Source organism: Cnephaeus nilssonii, assembly GCF_951640355.1.
Source record: "Cnephaeus nilssonii genome assembly, chromosome: 5".
Lineage (NCBI taxonomy): Eukaryota > Metazoa > Chordata > Mammalia > Chiroptera > Vespertilionidae > Cnephaeus > Cnephaeus nilssonii.
The window spans coordinates 88,878,885-88,898,589 of NC_137076.1; the positions used below are offsets into that span (position 1 = coordinate 88,878,885).

At 51.0% G+C, this 19,705-nt stretch overlaps 1 protein-coding gene and 1 long non-coding RNA gene across 7 annotated transcripts in view; one reads left to right on the forward strand and one right to left on the reverse strand.

The window, feature by feature from the left end:
* The window catches only part of TNIP1 (TNFAIP3 interacting protein 1), a 41,848-nt gene extending 25,668 nt beyond the window's left edge, over positions 1-16,180 (reverse strand). For 5 of the 6 annotated variants that reach the window (XM_079771162.1, XM_079771163.1, XM_079771164.1 and 2 more), the window contains exons 1-3: positions 16,045-16,180; positions 2,489-2,660; positions 1,187-1,354 (exon numbers count right to left, since the gene is read on the reverse strand). In XM_079771162.1, the coding sequence (XP_079627288.1) occupies positions 1,187-1,354; positions 2,489-2,624 (304 nt within the window). In that variant the 5' untranslated portion in view covers positions 2,625-2,660; positions 16,045-16,180. The remainder of the gene's footprint in view (positions 1-1,186; positions 1,355-2,488; positions 2,661-16,044) is intronic. The other variant, XM_079771165.1, reaches the window with a different exon arrangement.
* LOC307100201 overlaps positions 1-19,705 on the forward strand; it is a 151,188-nt gene that overhangs the window by 67,607 nt on the left and 63,876 nt on the right. The window lies entirely within an intron of this gene.

Here is a 19,705-nt window from a genome sequence, read left to right on the forward strand (position 1 = left end):
CAAATACTGCCCCTTCCAGGACAGTCCTGGCCAGAAGATGTCCTGCGTTCCCTCCATGAGTCTGGGAAAATGGGAGGTGGTCCCACCAGGCCCAGGGACCGGCCCTGGAATGGCGGGGACAGAACTTGGGCAGAGAGACCATCTTCCCTGGACTTGCTGGCCACTGCTTTTTGCTACCCTGGACCTGCCTCAGTAATGACAGGATGACGATTAACAAGTAACAAAGCGTTTTTATATTTATTATCTCAGCCAATTCTCATGGCAGCTCCAAATTCCCATTTTAAAGGTAAGGAAACTGAGGCATGAAAAAGTCACGGAGCCAGTGACTGAAAAACCAGGACTCACACTTGGCTCCCCACCCCCCGACCTTCTGGGGCTCCAGCACAGGGAGTCCCTTGAGGGTAGCTGCACATCTCACACTGGGGATGGACCCGGCACCGATCTGGGACTCAGCAAACATTGCTGAAAGGACACGTGGAGACTGGAAACACCCACTGATGGAGCACAGTCATCACTTTCCTCCATGTGTCCATTCAACCAATGTAACCGTCAGCCAAATGGAAGGCTGGCACACTGGCCTGGGCTGGTGCTGTAGGTGGGGCTGCAGCAGGAGGCCTCTGAGCCCCACAGGTGGAGACCTTTACCCCTGGACCCAGAGACATGCCAGAGGAATGCATGGTGACCACATGCAGGACTTTAACCTTTAGTCGCAGTCAGCACTTTCCAGCAATAGGTAACATACGTAACCTTACGTCTGAAATACACTGCAGCAGGCTAACAGGCAAGGCCAGGTTCTCCATGGGCCTCAGCTTCCCCAGCTTTAAAATGGAAGGAGAGGGGCCAGACCAGACAGCTACTGACTCACGTGCCAACTCTGAGTGACCTCAAGTAGATGCCTGGCGTGCTCGGCCTGGTACATAGTAGCTGCTCATTAAATATTTGCTGAATACTATGCTGATCTTTATCTGATAAAGATCTCGAGGCCATATCTCGGGTACTGTGGATTGCTGTGACCCATAACTGATGTCTGCCAGGGCCTCGGGAGTGTGGAGGCTCACCCAAAACATGACTGGAAGGATAGCCTGAGGCCCAAGGGTAAGTGAAGGAGATGTGGACTTGTAAACAGGAAGGGGTCCACTGTTGTGGGTTTTGGGAGTTGGGAGTACAAGGAAAGGCAGAGGACAACCTGGTGCCCTTGGACCTGTGAGCTCAGGCAGGTGGTCGAAGGAAGTCAAAGTGGGAGACGGTGGTGGGAGCGGCTGCCTGTCCTTGACCAGCTCACTGTCCTGGACCAGCGCTTCTGCCTTTTGCCGCAGCCTGGATGCTTCCATCTGGGACTCTTCCAAAAGCTCCCCTGGAAAGAGCGGGGAAAGGAGGAGCAAAAGGAATTACTCAGCACTGTACGCAGGTTCTCCCCACCCTTGCCCCTAAGCCTGCTTTGGCCTGGCTTTGGATGCTCCAGGCCTTGAACTTTACTGCTACCATTGCCTTGTGGGTTGAGTGGGACGAACATCATTCCAGCCCACAACCAGAAACAGGCCCTAAGGAAGAGGGCCCTGCAATCAGGGAAGGAGGAGAATCTAGGACAAACTCCTGGCCCCATCTCGCCACAGCTGGCCGGGACTCCACAGAAAGCCAGGGCTCTCTTAAAGCTACCATGGCACCCAGGGCCCACCCACGGCCTGCATCCACAGTCAGGGGCAGTCTTAAGGGACGAGCCCCTTGATAATGCCAACCACCCTCCGGGCCTCAGCTTTCCTTCTCCCACAAGTGGAGAAGGGGCAACTCTACTCCTCGTTCCCCAATCTGCCATTCCAAGCAGCGGTCTGTGAAGCAAGGAGGAAGCATTTGGAAAATTGGGGGACTGAGCTCGCCCCCAAAGCCTAAGGCCAGAGAAGGTGGCAGCAAAGCAAAGGAACAGTTGTACGAGTGTGGAGGAAAGAGAGACCCCTCTGCGGGGAAATCCCTGGATGTCATGGAGGGGGAGGTGGCATCGAGCTGGGTGCTGATGGGTGGGGATGACAGTCATGCGAGGCAAGTGGAGCTCCTTGGCAGTGGGGACAGCTTGAGAAAAAGCCAGGAAAAGAGAAATCAAGGGACCTACTCCCGCCCACTTCAAGCCAAGCTTGGCTCCCTGCTCCAACACCTGGGGACGGTGCCCTGGTTGCCCAGATGATGCCAGCTCCCCCTTCACTGGTGTTCTGGAAAACAAGGCCACTCTGTTCCACATGCAGAAAAGGGGCCTTCTAGCTCCCTCTCCCTAGCCCCACACTTTTTTCTCAGCCCCTCAAGTATTCTGAGTCCTGTCACCGTGGTTCTTGGGTGCTGGGGACTCAGGGCTATGGAAGTGCATAAAGACACAGCTGGGGGGCAGGAGCCAGCGCAGGGCCGGGAAGGGCAGAGGGATGACATGGGTGGAGGCATATGCCAGCTGGCACTGCAGGCTACAGGGAGATGGCTCGCAGGGAGAGTGCAACGTCTGCTTTACCTAACATCTTTATCCCTTGCATTTTTTCCTTTAGTCGGGAATTCTCCTCCACTAGGCGCTCAAAAGCTGTGGACGCCTCTCCCGGAGGGACGCTGCCCCCAGGGTCGTAGATCCGGTACGGTCCTCTCCCTTCCATGAGGGTGGCTCAGCCCCTGCTGGGGTGCCCGCCTGGCTGTAAGGACAACAGCAGGAAATCAGGGGGCTGGCCAGGCCACTGAGATGTCCCAGAAGGCAGTCCCCATAACCCAGAAGAGAACACAGCACTTTAGACTGGTCTGGCCACAGCATAAAAGAGCAAGACAGTCACCTCCTTTGATCTGGACACTCTGCCTCTATTAATGCAACCTAAGAATGGCATCAGTTTCTTTCAGCGGCCTCCCTGCACTCACTGCTGGCTCCTCTGCAACAGCAATCAACTATGAAGTACAATGTGGATGAAGTATAAGAAAGCACTAGACTTGGAGTAAAAATACTTGAGTTCATGTCCTATTGGTGGGGTCCAGAAGGCCAGGGCCCCTGCATCACAGCATCCCCAGAACCCAGCACAGTATCCTATATAATAAAAGGCTATTATGCAAATAGACCGAACGGCGGAACAACCAAACAACCTGTTGCTATGACATGCGCTGACCACGAGGGGGTGCGTGTGCGGAACATGGCGGGCATGGGCCGTGTGGGATGGTGGAGCAGGTGAGCGGGGACGCCAGACCAAGGTGGGGTGCCAGGTCGCTGTCATCGGGGTGAGCCTCTGGTAATTAGTGAAAATTCTTTGCTCTCATGCACCACAGTCCCGCCCAGCGCTGGCACCCGTTGCCGGTGTCTGGCGCCGGCCCGATCACTCAGCGCCATCAATGGGTGCGAGCAGTGGGTGCCTTCCCTGATTGCCCCTCAGGACTTCTCCACCTCCCCCTGCTCCTAAGGGGCAATCAGGGCAACAGCCGCTGCTCGCACCCACTGCTGGTGCCAGCCCCAATCACTCCACGCTGTCAGTGGGTGCAAGTGGGGCCGGTGCCATCAGCCCGTGGGAGCAGCGGTAGCAGGAGTGGGGCTGCTGGCACACAGGAGACTGGGGGCCGCAGCGGGAGGGGCCGGGCTGGGGCTCAGAGGATGGGCCGAGACCTGCCCCTATGCCCACCACAGACTCACGGCCTACAGTTCCTTTCAAGGTGCAAGAATTTGTGCACTGGGCCCCTAGTTAGCTATAAAATGAGTGCCCAATAAACACTAAGTAAATAAGTGGTCTAACCATTAACTCACTATGAAATCATGGGCAGTCCCTTTCTCTCCCTGCAGAGGGGAAATGAAAGTTGTTCACTAAATTAGGACTTTATAGTGAAATGCTTATGCCCTAACAGATAAGCCAGTCAATCCAATCCCAAGTTCCATTTATATGTATGTCATCTTTTTTAAAAAGAAAGAAGAAAAAAACCCCGACTAATATTTAATATACTAGTTGACACTGTCACTCTCCTCCTTTAGTCTCATAATCATGCATGATCTGTCCCTTCCAGTTCTAATGAACAGATGAATTTTCCACCAAACCACTAACTACTTGCTCAACAAGTGTTTCACATTAATCTGTTCAATTTCATCTGCTTTCTTTCATTTGAAACCTCTCTGTGATTTCAGAATCCTAGTTCTGTGACTTAGTAGAGAAACTTCGTTCTTGCATTTGTTCATTCATTCAGCAATTATTTATTGAGCACCTAGTCCTTGCCAGGTACTAGTCTGGGAAATTATCAGCTAACAAAACAGACAAAAATCCCTTATGCAGCTTACATTCTAGTGGCGGATGTGATAGATAGACAGATGATGGACAGACAGATACACAGACAGACAGACAGACACAGTCTTAAGAGTGATGAAAATATTTATGGACAAAATTTAAACAGGAAGCACGAGGCAGGGACTTTAATTGTACATGGAACTGTCAGGAAAAGCCTCACAGAGAAGGAGTTATTTTAGCAAACACCTGGAGGAGGAGAGGGAACTAGCTATGCAGACAGATACCTGGGGGAAGAATATTCCAGGCAGACAGAACAGTGAGTGCAAAGGCTCTGAGGCTGAAAAACTGATCCAGCCTCCAGCCCCACAAAGAGCTTCCCAACACAAAAGAGTTCCAAAGGCCTCCACTGGGACCTCAGAATGACTTGGGGCCCTGAAACCTCCCTCCCAAGATCACCATCCCCACAGTGATTCCCGAAAGAAGAGTGAAAAAGGACTAATATTAACAGCCACCATCCATGAATCATCTACATGCCAGGCATTAAGCACTTCAGGTGCACTATCTCAGGTAAGCTGCAAATGACCCTAAGATACATACTAAATTATCCTCGTGTTATAAGGGAGGCTCAGTGAGCCAGGATTACATGGCCAGCAGGTGACAGAGGAGATGAAAATCCAGCTCTGCCTAAGAAAGCCCTGTTACCCCCTGCTACACTTGAGCAGCTCCCCAAAGGCTCTGGCCAGAGGAGTTCAAGCCAGACTGTAGGGTAACAAGGGGCTCTTAGGTACCCTCTGGGCAGTGTCCCCTGCCTTGAAGCACAAGAAGTAACAAGGATTTGGGCCAGAGGGTCCACATTGCCATAGGTCAGAACGAAAAATAAAGTTCTGGGGAGCAGAACCCCTCCCCCAAAGCCTGACAAACAGAGAAGGCGAATACACACTTCTGGAGGCACCCACGCCCTGCTGGGCCCCACAGAGGCCAAGGACAGCAGCCTGCCCACCCCACACAAAAGTCATCACTCAGCCTGGGGGTTGGGGGCGGGGGGGCTTGTTTTCAAGAGAACTTCCTGTTTTTACAGGTCTGGGACTCGGAAGGTGAGCCATGATTGACAGCTGAATGAAGTTCACCAAGGGGGAGGCTGAGAGCTGGAAGGGACTTGTAGCCACCTTTGGTGATATGGGGCGGCCGGAGTCCTGGTTCCTGCTCACCACTCCGCACCCACCCAGAATGGAACTGACAGATGACATTACGTGATAATTTGGGCATGCTTTTTGCTTCACATCTGGCTTGCCCAATAGATTGGAAGCTCCAGGAGAGCCAGGGCCGAGTCCATCTTGTCCACCGGGGTATCTTCAGAGTGGTCCAGAAGAAAGCCTCAATAAATCTCTAATCAGAGCAGAAAGAGATAGGATGGGGGGAGCCCCTGCCCCTGCCTCCTGAGAGGCCATGTGCAAACATCCAAGAGTCTGACCGTGATCCACTGACCAGAAGCTCTCTGAGCATCCACACACTTGTAGAACCAGGGCTGGCACGGCCGTGCTCCGTCAGAGATGCCCAGATGTAAGGCCAGGCGGCACACCAGGATGCAGGATAGAGGAACTGAAAGCCCATCTCCACATCCTGCAAACCACACAACGCCCAGGCTCTTCCTCAGCACTGGGGGTTGACAGGGAAGGGGGTTCAGGGGAAGCAAAAGATGGGGTAGGCAGCGCCATTCTCCCCAACTCCAGCCTCAGCAGGGAGAACAGGCAGAGGGTGGATGAAGAAAGACCAAAGGCCCTACTGTGAGAAACCCTCTCTGGAGGTCAGAGGAGCCACCCAAGGGAGGGCCTGGACTTCTGGAGGAAAGACAGACCAAGAGGAAAATGGGGAATTTCCACGTCCTGCTGACCTCACGCCCAGATGGCCGTCAGCAGTTCCAGGATGCTGCTGGACAGACAGGAACTCTCCTCCTGGCCAGGGTGGTTTTTATACCCTTTCCTGGAGAGAGGATCATTCCCAGGATGACGGAGCTGCACAGGAATCTCCAAGGGCAATGAGGCCAGGCCGAGGCCGAGACCATTCCCAGGCGTCCAGGGGCTCTCTGGATGAGGGGCGGCTTTACACTCTCCTGCCCGCCAGGCTGACAGCATGTGGGGTCACAGATCCCACCCCTCGCCTGGGGCAGGGCGGGAGCTCAGCGCCTAGGGTCCGGGGGCCCTCCGACTCTCCCTTGTGATATGAAGGCCACCAGTCAGAGCCAGAGCACGAAGTCCAAAGTCACTGAAAGTCAGGACGGGGCTGGAACCAGAAGGTCTCTGCTCTCTCCAGCCTACCCATTGTCTCCCCTCCCCCTCCCCCCTCCTCCGTTACTGCTCCTGCACTGGGATCCACTGCAAAGGAGAGTCCCCACCCTATGTTCTTGCGGGGTCTGGCCCTGACCCCATATCCACCTGGGTTTTGTTACAGATCAACAGAGGGACACCAACCCGCCTTCCAAAAACAAAAACAGCTGTGGTGAAGAGGCAGCCAGCTCGGACCGTCTTCCAAAACAAAACCTCAGCTGGGGGCGGGGGGGGGGGGGGGGGTCGGGTGGGATGGGGTGGGGATGTTCCCACCCCATGCCCCAAGGGGCCCAGGGGTGCCCACTGGAACCTGAGAGGCCCAGTTTAGGGGCAGAAAGGGGCCTAGACAGATAGGCCAGGCAGGTACCACAGAGTGAAGATGGTAGTGATGCTACTGAAACAGAAGGAGCCACCAGCCCACAAAAAAGAGGAGGTGGCAGGGTGGCAGGGTGACAGGCAGCAGCTAAGGAAGTGTGAGGGGGTGGGAGCATGGGTCTAAATCGCAGCCTCCACCCAAGAAGATGATTCGGATTTAAATTTACATCCAAGCTTCTGCCCTGAAGTGCTTCAGTCCATCTGAGATTGCCATGTGCTGTCACCAGGAGGAGGGCTCCCGGGCCCCCCAAACGATGGAAATTTGCATACCAGTAACATTTGCAAAATACCTAGTAGTTTCCCAAGCACTGTTTTCCCATCTGATTGCTACACAGCCTTGGGAGGAAGGCAGGGCTGATGCTTGACAGATGAGGAAACTGAGGCCCACTTGGGAATTTAATCAGCCTGATCTATTGCTGCTGAGGACTGGCTGCATCCTGGGGCCAGCTATACCCTACAGCGGGGGGTGAGGGGTGGGGGCGGGCGAGGAACTAAAGCTCTCCCTGTCCCAGAGGGAAAAGTCCAGGCAGATCTCAGGTATTTTGAGGTGGAAGTTCTCAGTGGCTAATGGTCAACTACCAGGCAGCGGCAGGGGCTTCCAGGGAGGCTGGTGGGTGTAGGTGACGGAGAGGTGAAGCAGAGGGGTCTCCAGGGAGGAAGGCACAGGACAGAAAGCCAGAGGGTCCTAGCGTCTACTCAGCTACTCCTGGCCATGGGCAAACCTGCCCACTCTCGGCACCTTAGTTTCCATTAGGCAGGGACACTGGCACAACACCATAGCCAGTGAAGATGTAGGTAGAAGCAGCCATGGAGCACGTACCACACTCATGCAAGACTGAGAATCATCTGAGCCTCATTCTCCACACCACCAGCCTGGAGATAGGGGGGTAGATCAGGGCCATCAGCCAGCTGGAATCACTGCGAAAGAAGACGAAGGAGCACCTACCTAAAGCTGGGAGAGGGCCTGACAGCTGTGAAGTGCTCCCATATGCCAGGCCATGGGCTGTGCCATGATGCACATTGGCTCACTTCTCTCTCCCACACAGAGATAAAAATTATCATCCCTGTTTTCCAGCAAGGAAACCAATCCTCTCGGCTAGATAGCATTATCCCTGTTGTTCAGATCAGAAAGCAGACTCAGATTGGTTAAGTAACTCGCCTAAGGACACACAGCTGGTTAGTGGCAGAACAAAGAATCCAGTCTCGATCTGTCAGGCTCCAATACCCGTGCCCTTCCCACGGGCCTGCACTGCCTGAGAGGCAACTGACTGGACCTCAGGGGGAGGAAATCAGTCCTGCTGCTGGCTATCTGGAACATGGCCCCAGGCTCCCAGCGCTGCCTCTGTGTGGCCATAACCTTGTACGCAATCAGATCCCAGCCTGCCCTCAATCGCCAGCAGTCACCAGGGCTTAGGTCTCGGGCTGGAAGGAAGCTCAGGGGAAATTCAGTCCCGTGCTGGTCCAGGCCTTAGGGGAGGGGGCCGAGGGGCTGCGGTTGATCACCTTTAGTGACCTTTAGTGACCCTTCCCAAAGAGCCTCCCCTCAGCCTCCAGCACTGGCTGCCGTCGGCTACTCCCAGTTCTGCTTCCACCAGCCCGTCCTCTGCCTCTGGGGTCCCTGGAATAAGGAACAAGAGGCCTGCCTCTCTTCTCCATTTCAGCCCTGAAGAGATCTGGACCCTGATGCTTTCTCTTGCAGCTGATCAGCCCCTGTGCCCTCCACTGTTTCTCACAGGGACAGGCTTCCAGACCCCTCCCCACCCGCTCCCCTCAACCCTCCACCTCCTGTACGCTACTTGTAGCTGGTCCTGAAACGGAACACAACGCTCCAGGTGTGGTTTGCCTGACCAAACAGAGAAACTTTCACCTCCACCCTTTTATACATTATGTTTCTACTGATCTCACCTAATAAATAATTGTTTTTCTTACAGCTGGGTCACCCACAGTCAATCATGCCCTTTCTCAATGATGTCAGCATTGAGACGGCTGTTTGCCTGACGGCTGAGAACAAAGTTCTCTTGTAGAAGAGTACGCTTGAGGAGGTTTCAATTATCTAAAGGCCCAGAGGTAACGGACTGAGTAATCCCCTATCTAAGAATCTAGAAAACTTCGCATCACTGTACACAGGGTGCTGGACAAAGATGTGCACTGTCACATGCTTTGTAATAGCAAAACTGTCCTGAATGTCCATCAAGGGGGGATTGGTTTAATTAACGACAATGAGCTTATTCAATGGAATACTATACAGCCATAAAAAAGAATGGGGCAGACTGCTTTGCAATGACACAGAAAGGTGCTTATAAGATACTGTTGAGGAAAAAAGCAAAGTACAGATTTATATGTAAACAGGATTTAAAAACACACACCACATAACTATGTGTGTATGTGTGTGTGTATAAAATATCAAATGGGTATAGGAAAAGCTCTTGAAAGATACACACAAACTGCTACCAGTAGACAGCTTTAGTGGAGAAATTGGGATAGAATCAAAAGAAGCTCTTATTTTTACCTCTAGTTTTTTAGCTCTTTTAAAGGGAAATCTAGTTCTGTTCTTTTTTTTCTTTTTTTTTTAATTCATTTTAAAATACAGAAGGGACAGGGCAGGAGAGAGGAAGAAGAGAGAAGACAACTTTACTTTTTACTTTATACCTTTGTATTGGTTGAGTTTGAGGGGTATTTTTTTTTTCTCCTACGAACACATGCTCTTTTGTAACTTCTTTTTCTCATTGATTTTTTAGAGGCAGTGGAAGGAAGGGAGGGAGGGAGGGAGAGGAAGAGAGTAAGAAAGAGAGAGAACCATCGATGTGAGAGAACACATCGATTGGTTGCCTCCTGCATGCACCCCAACCAGCGCTGGGGATGGAACCTGCAACCCAGGTATGTGCCCTTGCCAGGGAATCGAACCAAGACCCTTTGGTGCGTAGGCCGATGCTCTAACCATTGAGCACACCGGCGAAGGCTACAGGGAGATTTTAAATAATTTTTTTTTTTTAAATTTAAGTATCTTGACAAGGTTGGGACAATAGAGAAAGCCTATTGTTCTGGCACCAAAGAAGGTTGGAGGGCTGGGGGAGGGTTGAGAGCCTCCTGACCATGCAGACAGACAAGGCTATATGGATGTGATCATAAATCAGAGGTTAAGTCCAGGAGCAAGGTTTCTAGTCAAGGAATTCGGCAGATGGAGAGTTGGCAACTACAGAGGAGAGTTTCAGCCTGGAACCTGCCAGAAAGGATCTGGCTTCAGGAAGGTCAGGGTTGGCCTTGAGGTGGCAACAGTGGGAAGAGAAGCTCCAGGCCTTGGATACCATCCTCAGCTGGGTACAGGTGCCAAGCTCCCTGCCCACTGCCCGTGGGCCCTCACACCGCGCCTGACACCTGCTTTGCTGGAGGAAGCTGGGTTGAGACAGGTGCAGAGCTTGGCTCAAAGCCACACAGTTCCCAAGGGACAAAGCGGAACCTTCACCAGTCCCCACTCTGTGCTCCCCACGGCCAACAGCCCCCTAAGAGGGCTAAGAAGGCAGCACAAGCAACCCCATCTCACTTTCCTTCTCCCCCATGCACACCTCCTCTCAGCTTCTGGGATCCACAGTGCGCACGTTCCACGACTGGAAGCCCACTTCCCTCTCAGCAGCTGGGAACTCACCCAACCCAGAAGGACCTCAACTATCAGCTACAGGGACAAAGGGCACTAGGCCCAACTGTGGGATAAAAGGGATGGGGAACTCAACTGTCCTCCTGTCTCCTAGTCCCCAATATACCCAGAGGTGGTTTCTCCAACTCTGTAATTCCCCTTTCTAAGAGGAAAGATGACAAGTTTTGAGAATTCCTTTATAACAAATATGATGGAAGAGGGTTGAATGGGTTCAAATCCTGGCTCTGCTCCCTTACCGGGTGACAATGAGTGACCTCACTTTCCTTGTTTCTCCCTGTGGAAATGCTGAGAGGACCAACTAGAAACCATATAGCTCTCTGTAGATTTTAAAGTGCTAGCCCAACAGGAGCCGTAATGGCTAGGAAAGGGACAGCTGGACGGGGGTACAAACACTCAGATAAAAGCCAAATATGTCTTGTTTTAACGGCAAAAGCTGGAAACTACCCAATGAAAAAGAAAATGAGTAAATACAATCTCATATTAGGGAATACCATAAAGCCATAAAAAATGAATGAACTTTTAGTGACCCAGACCTAGAGATATCAACATGGACGAATCTCACAAATATATTAAGCAAAACAAGCAAGTTTCAGAATCATACAGACAGTATGATAGCATTTAAGTAACATTTTCAAACATACAAAACAATACTACATATTGCTTAGGGAGACATACATTTATAATAAAACTATGGAGAAATGCAAGAGAATAAACTCTAAATAAACTCTATTACCCTCTATGTCTGAAAGATTCCTTCATATTTTCTAAAAGTTCATGTTGCTGTCCTCAGAACCCCTTCCCTGGTGACAAACTTGTAAGGCACTGCGATCTCCAGCCTCCAGAATGGGAGGGGGCCACACTTGCAGAGGCAGAAGAAGTGGGGTGCGGAGGGACCAGGGTTCCTGAGCTCTCTGACGAAGCTGGCCATGACAAAGGCACAGGGCAATGACCCTCGCTGCCTGCACTCCCCAGTGTGGGTGGAGACCAAACCAAAGGCCCCTGACTCATGGGCCGCCCCCCACGCCCGCCCTAAAAATACCAGCTCTGGCCTCTGAGTATGACTCCTTGGTGACAAGACTCCCACAGCGCCCCTCCCCCCTTGTCCTCCCCACACACACATCCATCTGCCTGGGCCACCCAGTTTGTCCACCCCACAGGTACTCAAGGACGCAGGGCCCAGCCTCGGGGTAAGGTCCCCGGGAAGAGAAGAGCTCCACAGGAAGGCAGCCCCCCAGACAAAGAGGCAACTGTTCCCCCAGGCCAGTCATTCATTCCTCTAGGAAGAGTGACTGTCCTGAGCTGGTCATGGGGAAAAACATGGAGAACTTCCTGCAACTGGCCGTGGAGGCTGCCAAGATCTGTCTCTGGGGCTGGGGAGCTTCTCCCTGCTTGCCTGTGCCTTCTTTTGCGCAACCCTCCAGAGGACTCCAGACTCCCTCCCGTCAGAGGAGGGCGGGAAAGGAGGGCACTGGCACAGTTCTAGAAGCACGAAGGGTGGGCGCAGAAAGACATGGCCCACCAGGAAAAGCTCAGAGACTGCTGGAGGCCCAATCGCTGGGCTACAGAATTTTTAGAGCTGGAAGAGGACACCCTGAGGCAGCAGCCAGTGCGATCCCTTCATTTTGCAGCTGGGATGCCAAAGTCAGCAAAGCGAAGAGACCTGCCCAAGGTGGCGCGGGATGGCAGTGAGGCAGAGGGGAGGGGCCCGGGTCTTCCGGTGGCCAGCTGTGCCTTCTCTGCCATACCACCCTACTACCCTGCCTCTTTCCTCCCCTCTCCCCCCCAAAGTGGTCAGGTGAGCAAGGAGGGAACAAAGAGGAGGTAAGAAAGGAAGGGCCTGCATCAAGCCCCCTCCCACTGCGGTAAAAGCAAGCCTGGGAGGCAGAGTGCTCCCTGACCCTGGGGGTGGGGATCAAGTGGAGGCTGGATGATCACCTGCTGGGGTGCTGGGTGCTGTTGAGGGAACTTGGGCCAGATGTCCTCTGTGCCCCTCACCCAGGTAAGCTTCCACTATCCTAATCAGGGATGCAAAGATGTCTGAGACAAAGCAAAGGATGACCCTGTCAGAGAGGGGGTCAAAGGTCCATAGGTGGCAGAGGGTCGAAGGCAAGTTTTCCTGAAGCACAGAAACACAGACCATCCTCATCTTCTCCTAGTAAAATCCCTTCAGTACCCTTGTGATCATCACCATTAACAAGGTCAGCAGCGGGCGTTTACTGAGGGCTCACCCCGCATCAGCCCTGCGCTGAGTGCTTGCCACGCTCTGTCTCACTCATTCGCACCACTCCAGAAGGTAGCAGGACGTCACAGAACCTTACAGGTGAGGAAGCAGAGGCAGTAGCCACCCAGGAGTGCCGAACTCTAAAGGAGGGGCTCCACACCAGGGGTCCTCAAAGAGCCGTCCGGACCAGAAGCAGCATCTCCAACACCTATTGGATCAGACACCAGGGGCCACAGCCCAGCGATCTAACAAGACACCCAGGTGGGGCTGATGCCTGCTTAAGTTTGCCAACCGAAGGGTCTAATCACTTCCCAATGCTGCCCACAGGGAAAAACCAACACGTCTCTGCCTGGTAGTCAAGACCTTAGGGTTTTTCCTAGCCCAGCTGGTCAGCTTCCCCAACCCAGCAGAACCTTACCCCAAACCTGCTGCTCAGCCTACCAAGTTCCAGAAGGGGCTCAGGCCCCGCCCTGCACCTCCTCATCAGGCCTGGCCTTGGAGTCACCTCTCTCCAGAAGCCCCCTGCCCACCTGGCACCTGCAAACTGCTCCGCACTACAGTCAGACTTACTGCCCGGCGCTTGCTGGCACACAAGGGCTCCAGACAGCACTCTGGGCACATCCCTCCCCATTCTACTACAAGTTCCTCTGGGGCAGAGCCAGTTCCTAAGCACCTGAGCATCGGGCCATATTCACAGCACCAGGCACGAGGGCCATCAGGAAATGTTTGCTGAGTGTAGAGAGGGATAAAGGGGGATGGGAAAGATTAAATTAAATTAAAATTTTTAAAAATGAAAAAAATGCCTCGGGAAGTAAGTTCTGGTTCTCATTCCAACTCTGCCACTACCCCTCCGGGACAAGCGCCTTCCCATCTCTAGGCCTCAGTTCCTCACCTGGGAAATGCACCATTATTCTAGTTTCTTCTATTCTACTCACCCATTGAACAAAGCCAGCAGAGCCTTAGCCTAGACCCTCTTATCTATTATCAGGGATGCACACATGAAACTAAAGAGGCCCCTGTTCCCACTCTTCCCTTCTAGGAAAAAGAGAAAGATGAAAAACAAGTAAACACTGAAATTACTATATGCCAGTCACTGTTCTATACATATACTCTCTCATTCACAAATAAATGAGATTATTTCAGAGGATGACAACTGTATGAAAAAAAAAATAATAGTTTTATGACAGAAAGTGAAAAAAGGGGCTACTTTGCATAGAAAGGTCAGGGAAGGCCCCTCTGAGGAGGTGACATTTGAGCTGAGACTTGACAAATAAGGAAGAAGCAGCCATAGAAAGAGCTGGAGAAAGGTGTTCCAAGCAGAAGGAACAGCATATACAAAGGCCTCAAGGAAAGGCCAAGCTTGGCAGGGAAGAAAAGCAGGGCCCATGGCTAAACCGCAGCGAGAGCAGAAGTAAGGTGGTACCCAGGGGTACTCAGGGAGGGAGGTAGACAAACAACCTCTTACAATTCTAAGGTGCTCAAATCAGGTCGGCCCGACCCAACCCAGGACATCCGGGCCCGAGTCACAAGCAGCACTGGGGGTAAGGGTATGAGTCAGACCCCACGGCTTCCTGGGGCCCCAAAGGACCTGGTGTGGGCATAGGGGCAGGCACCAACCCTCAGCATGAGTGCCATGCCATACCCACGGGACACCCACGGGTGGGGGGAAACAGGGTCACATAAGTATGAAGAACACAGGACTCTCACGGCTGCCGCTTTCAGAGGGACATGATCAAGTGCTTCCATGAAGTGCCAGTCCCTGATCACATTATTTTCCCAGGACACAGCAAGGACAAGAGCCTTGGTCAGTGGAAAAGAAACAGGATCCAGGGTTCAAAGCTTACTAGTTTGGGGCAAGTCTTAACTTTTTGGGCCTCAGTTTCCTCACCTGAAAATTGAGGCTAACAGTAATGATCTCCTAGGATTATTGAAAAATTAAATGAGATACTGAATTTGTAAAGCACCATGCCTGGCACATGGTAAATGTCCATAAATGTAAGCTGTTATTATTACCGGTACTGGTTGTTCACTGCCTCAGTTCCCTCTGCTGTAAAATAGGGATGTTGATACAACATCATAGGATTGCTATAAGTCTGTACTAATAAATATTCCAGCTTCCTAATGCAATATCCATTGTCAGAAATTAAAAAAAAAAAAAAACTGCTGAGAGTCCCCTTTCCTGACCTCTCATCAGATGCCGAATTCCCCTCTCTCATACCCCCCTGTTTGGAAAGTGAGTAAGTGCTGCTTAAATTCCATTTTGACTATACTGTGAAATAAAAATGATGCATTCGGAATCCACAGCTTCCCCTGAGCTGTCATTCTGCAAGGGGGTGGGGATGGATGTTGCAGAGTCTTCTGCATCATCCACAAAAGTCCCGCCCTCCCAACCAAAACACAATCTGTTGCCCGGTCACATAAACACTTCCATACACACGATTAATGAATGTATAATGCCATCGCTTCCATACACATCATTGTATGCACACGAATGCCCTACAGTGGAAAAGTCACCCATACGTAGAAACTCCACACCCAAAATCATTCCCAGAAATTCACCTCAGATACCCCGCACAAGCACACAGATGTAGTCTCCAACACTGTGCAAAGATGGTCAACAGTAGAGCAGGGACTCGGAGACAAATGCCAGCTTTCAAATCCTGCAACCCCCTAGCTGTGTGACCCCCGTCTCCAAGTGCCTCGGTTGGAAGCAAACTGGGGATAATAATACTAACACTCATTTTGAAGAGGAATGTTATTTTCCTCTTCATTACCTATGCACACTGCTTCTAAAACTGGTCTCCTAAATAAATAAATACATAAATAAATAAATAAATACATAAATACATAAATAAATACATAAATAAATACATAAATAAATAAATAAATAAAACAAAACGGGTCTCCCACACTGTAAACAGCCTCAAGCTCACACGCTCTCTCCACCGGCTGGTGCACACCGCCTGCAAGCCCTGCACTGGCCTACACACGGTTTCTAGACACGCTCGCCTACGCAGTGCGCACGCGCACCCGCCACCCTCCGCGAGAGCAGGGATTCCCCACAGAGCAGAGCCGGACCCCCCAGGAGGCGCCCCGCAACCCGGCGCCTCAAGCGCCATTGCCCGGGAGCCGAGAACCCCAGGCCACCGGGCGGGGCCTGACCTCCCACTCCATGCCCGGCCACTGCTGAGGCGCTGAACGGCCGGTCTCAGACTCCCTTCCTCCCCCTCCATCCTCGCTCAGGCCCGGCAGGCTTACCGGAGGGTGAGGGCCGTGAGGGACAGCGCCCTCTCTCCGCGTCAAGCACGGGCTCCAGGGACGCTCCGGGGACGGGGCGGCGGGGGTAGCGGCCCGGGCGGCACACCTCCGGCTCCTGGGAAGGGGCTGGGACAAGGAAGTGCCAGGAGCCGGGCTGCCCCACCCCTGGGAAAGTCCCCGGAGATTGACAGGCCTGTCGTCCAATCGCGCCGCGTTGTACGGGCGGGCCCGCGGCTGCTGGGGTGGGGCCCGGCGAGGTAAACAGCCCAGAAGCTGCGGAGCAGCCGCGGGTACCCGTCCCTCCGGCCGGCGACTCCCCGGGTCTGGGCAGCTCCTGACGGCACTCCCGGCGCCGGAAGCCTCGGGCTCCGGAATGAGGCTGCGGCCACTTGAAAGCCCAAACTACTGAGCGGAGACGAGCCGCAGAGACCACCCCACGACTTCCTGGGGCCGAGGGGCACCAGGCCAGAGCGGGGAAGGAACTTGCCAAAAGGCACGTAGCCTTTGGAGCTCAGCCGGAGCTGCAGCTCAGGGCCCCGGCGTTCGGTGCCGGGCGCTCCCAGACTTGTTAGCAGAGCTCATAGAAATTCCGAGCTGGAAGGACCCTTCAGCAATCTTACTGTTGCTGCTAACATGCACTGCTCCAGACACTGTAAGCACTTTGCACGCATTACTTTAATTTACTCGGCCACCCTAATGAGACGGGTTTTGCACACCACCACCCCGCCTTATTTAAAAAACAAAAACAAACAAACATAAATATATGAAACAGAGAGGTTAGATTGCGTCAGTCAGTGGCTGAACCAAGACTCAAACCCAGGTGGACAAATCCAGAGCCTGCCCTGCCTACCTAGTATATCTTACGGTAGGTGGGCCAGGCTGTGGGATTTCCCAGATCCACACGGAGCAGTCGTTTGGTTTAAGGTTGGAAACACTGGTCTTTTTAAGCTCATAATTTTATTCTAATGAGGGTAGGTTTAATTTCAGAAAGGATTTGAGGAGCTGTTTCACACAGGCCCTCGTTTTACAAATTTGAGGGATCTGTCAATCAACTGTGATTCTGTGCGAACACACACACAAGCATATGCCTAATCCAAGCATTCTCCTTTCAGGCTCTGTGACAACCTGGGATGCCTTCAGTTACTTCAAAGGTGTTATCAAATTCTCCAAACAGCCCTCGCCGGTTCGGCTCAGGGTGCGTGCCAGAGGCAACCAATGATACATTGATGTTTTCCTCTCTGCCTCTCTCCCTCCCTTCCATTCTCTCTTAAAAAAAAAAAAATCAATGAAAGAATATCCTCGGTGAGGATTAAAAAAAGAAATAATTCTAGTTCATTTTAATTATGAAAATAAATACACATATTTACCCAGATTTTGAAGAAAGGGAGGGAGCCAAGGACTGCGAACACCAAAGCACCGTTGAGTGTCACCGAGAGGGACGGTACAGGGAGATTAGGATTTATAAGGCAGCCCGCAGGCATCCCCTCTACCCGTTGGGTCCCCCAGACCAGTCTTCTTCCTGTTCATCTGTACACCCCAAATTGCCTCTTCCTAGAATGCTCTCTTCCTAAGCCCAACCTCTCTTCTCACGAACATTGAAATTTACTTAAAAAAAAAGAGAGAGAGAGAAGGGTCTTCAACTATTTGCATTTTGTTTCCAAACTATTTCAGCTGTTTTTATAAAACGTCCGACTGAACTTAGAGAGTTAGGGAAATAATTCCATTCCCCAAAATACCAGACGACTCCTTGGTGGGTTTTTTTTGGACAATGCTCTAGTATGACATAAAAAGATTACACAGTCATCTTTTTGCCTGTATTCCTATTTTGGGATAATTTTTCTTAACAATTACAACATGTAAGAAAATTCATCTCTTCAAAGTCATGACCGCATCCACCCCTTCCAGTCTTTTTTAAGTCTTTGTTGGACTTCAGAACATCCCACCATGTTAGAGGCCAGAGGGGCCACTGATCACAATTCCTTATTTGACGGGTAGGAAAACGGAGGCATCAATGTAGTGAAGGACTCGTTAAAGGCCACACATGTTGAGTGATGTGACCAGTGTTGGGACTCAGGACTTGGGCTCCCCAGCATATGTACACTTTCCACTGCACCACGTTGCCTTACAGTGTCATGATTTTTCCTACTGTCTTACAGAACCTCAGCACTCATTATGAACATAGGCTATGAATTTAACTAATGGGGTTCTAACCCCTATTCAACTACTTACGACCTGGGTGGCCTCTCTAAGCCTCAGTTCCTCTGTGAATGTAGAGATGATAATTGTACCTACCCCTCAGATGATCCTGAGGATAAATGAGATAAAGCAAGTAAAGCCCAAAGCTTGGCACAAAGAAGGCATTTGAGAAATGATAATGGCATGTAGACATGGGTTACATGCACTGGGTAGACCATCACAGTTAAACCCAGGAATACATAAACAGCACTTTGAATAGCGCTGCTTTATACCATTCTCTCTATATTTGTCCATGTTTGAAAATTTCAATAATGAAACATTAAAAAAAATAAAATAAATGGTGTTGGGAAATTGGACAGGTACATGCAGAAAAAAAAAAGGAACTGGACCACCAACTTACACCATACACAAGAATAAACTCAAAATGGATAAAAGACTTAAATGTAAGTTGCAAAACCATAAAGATTCTAAAGAAAACATAGGCAGTAAAATCTCAGACATCTCACATAGCAGTATTTTCACTGATACATCTCCTAGGGCAAGAGAAACAAGGAAAAAATAATTAAATGGGACTACATCAAACTAAAAAGCTGCACAACACAAGAAACCATCATCAAAATGAAAATAACCCATGTGTGGGGGAACATATTTGCCAATGATACATCTGATAAGGGGTTGATTTCCAAAATACATAAAGAACTTATAGAACTTAACGCCAGGAACACAAACAATCCAATTTTTAAAAATGGGCCAAGGACCTGAATAGACACTTCTCTAAAGAGGACATACAGATGGCCAACAGACATATGAAAAAAATGCTCAACATCACTAATGACCAGAGAGATACAAATTAAAACTACAATGAGGTATTACCTCATACCTGCCAGACTGGCTACCATCAACAAATCAACAAATGACCAGTGCTGGTGAGGATGTGGAGACAAGGGAACCCTAGTACACTGCTGTGGGAATGCAGGGTGGTGCAGCTAATGTGGAAAACAGTATGGAGTTGCCTCAAAAAATTGAAAATGGAACTGTCATTTGACCCAGCAATCCCACTTCTGGGAATATATCCTAAGAATCACAAAACACCAATCAGAAAGATTATATGCACCCCTATGTTCATAGCAGCATTGTTTACAATAGCTAAGATCTGGAAACAGCCCAAGTGTCCATCCATAGATGAGTGGATAAAAACGAAGTGGGACATTTCCATCATGGAATATTATGCAGCTGTAAAAAAGAAGGATCTCTTACCCTTTGCAATAGCATGGATGGACCTGGAGATTATTATGCTAAGTGAAATAAGCCAGTCAGAGAAAGACAAATATCACATGCTCTCACTTAAATGTGGGATCTAATGAACAAAATAAACTGATGAACAAAATAGGTCCAGAGGCATGGAAACATGGAACAGACTGACAGATCTTGGAGATGGGGGGCGGGGGGGGGGGGGGCGGGGAGG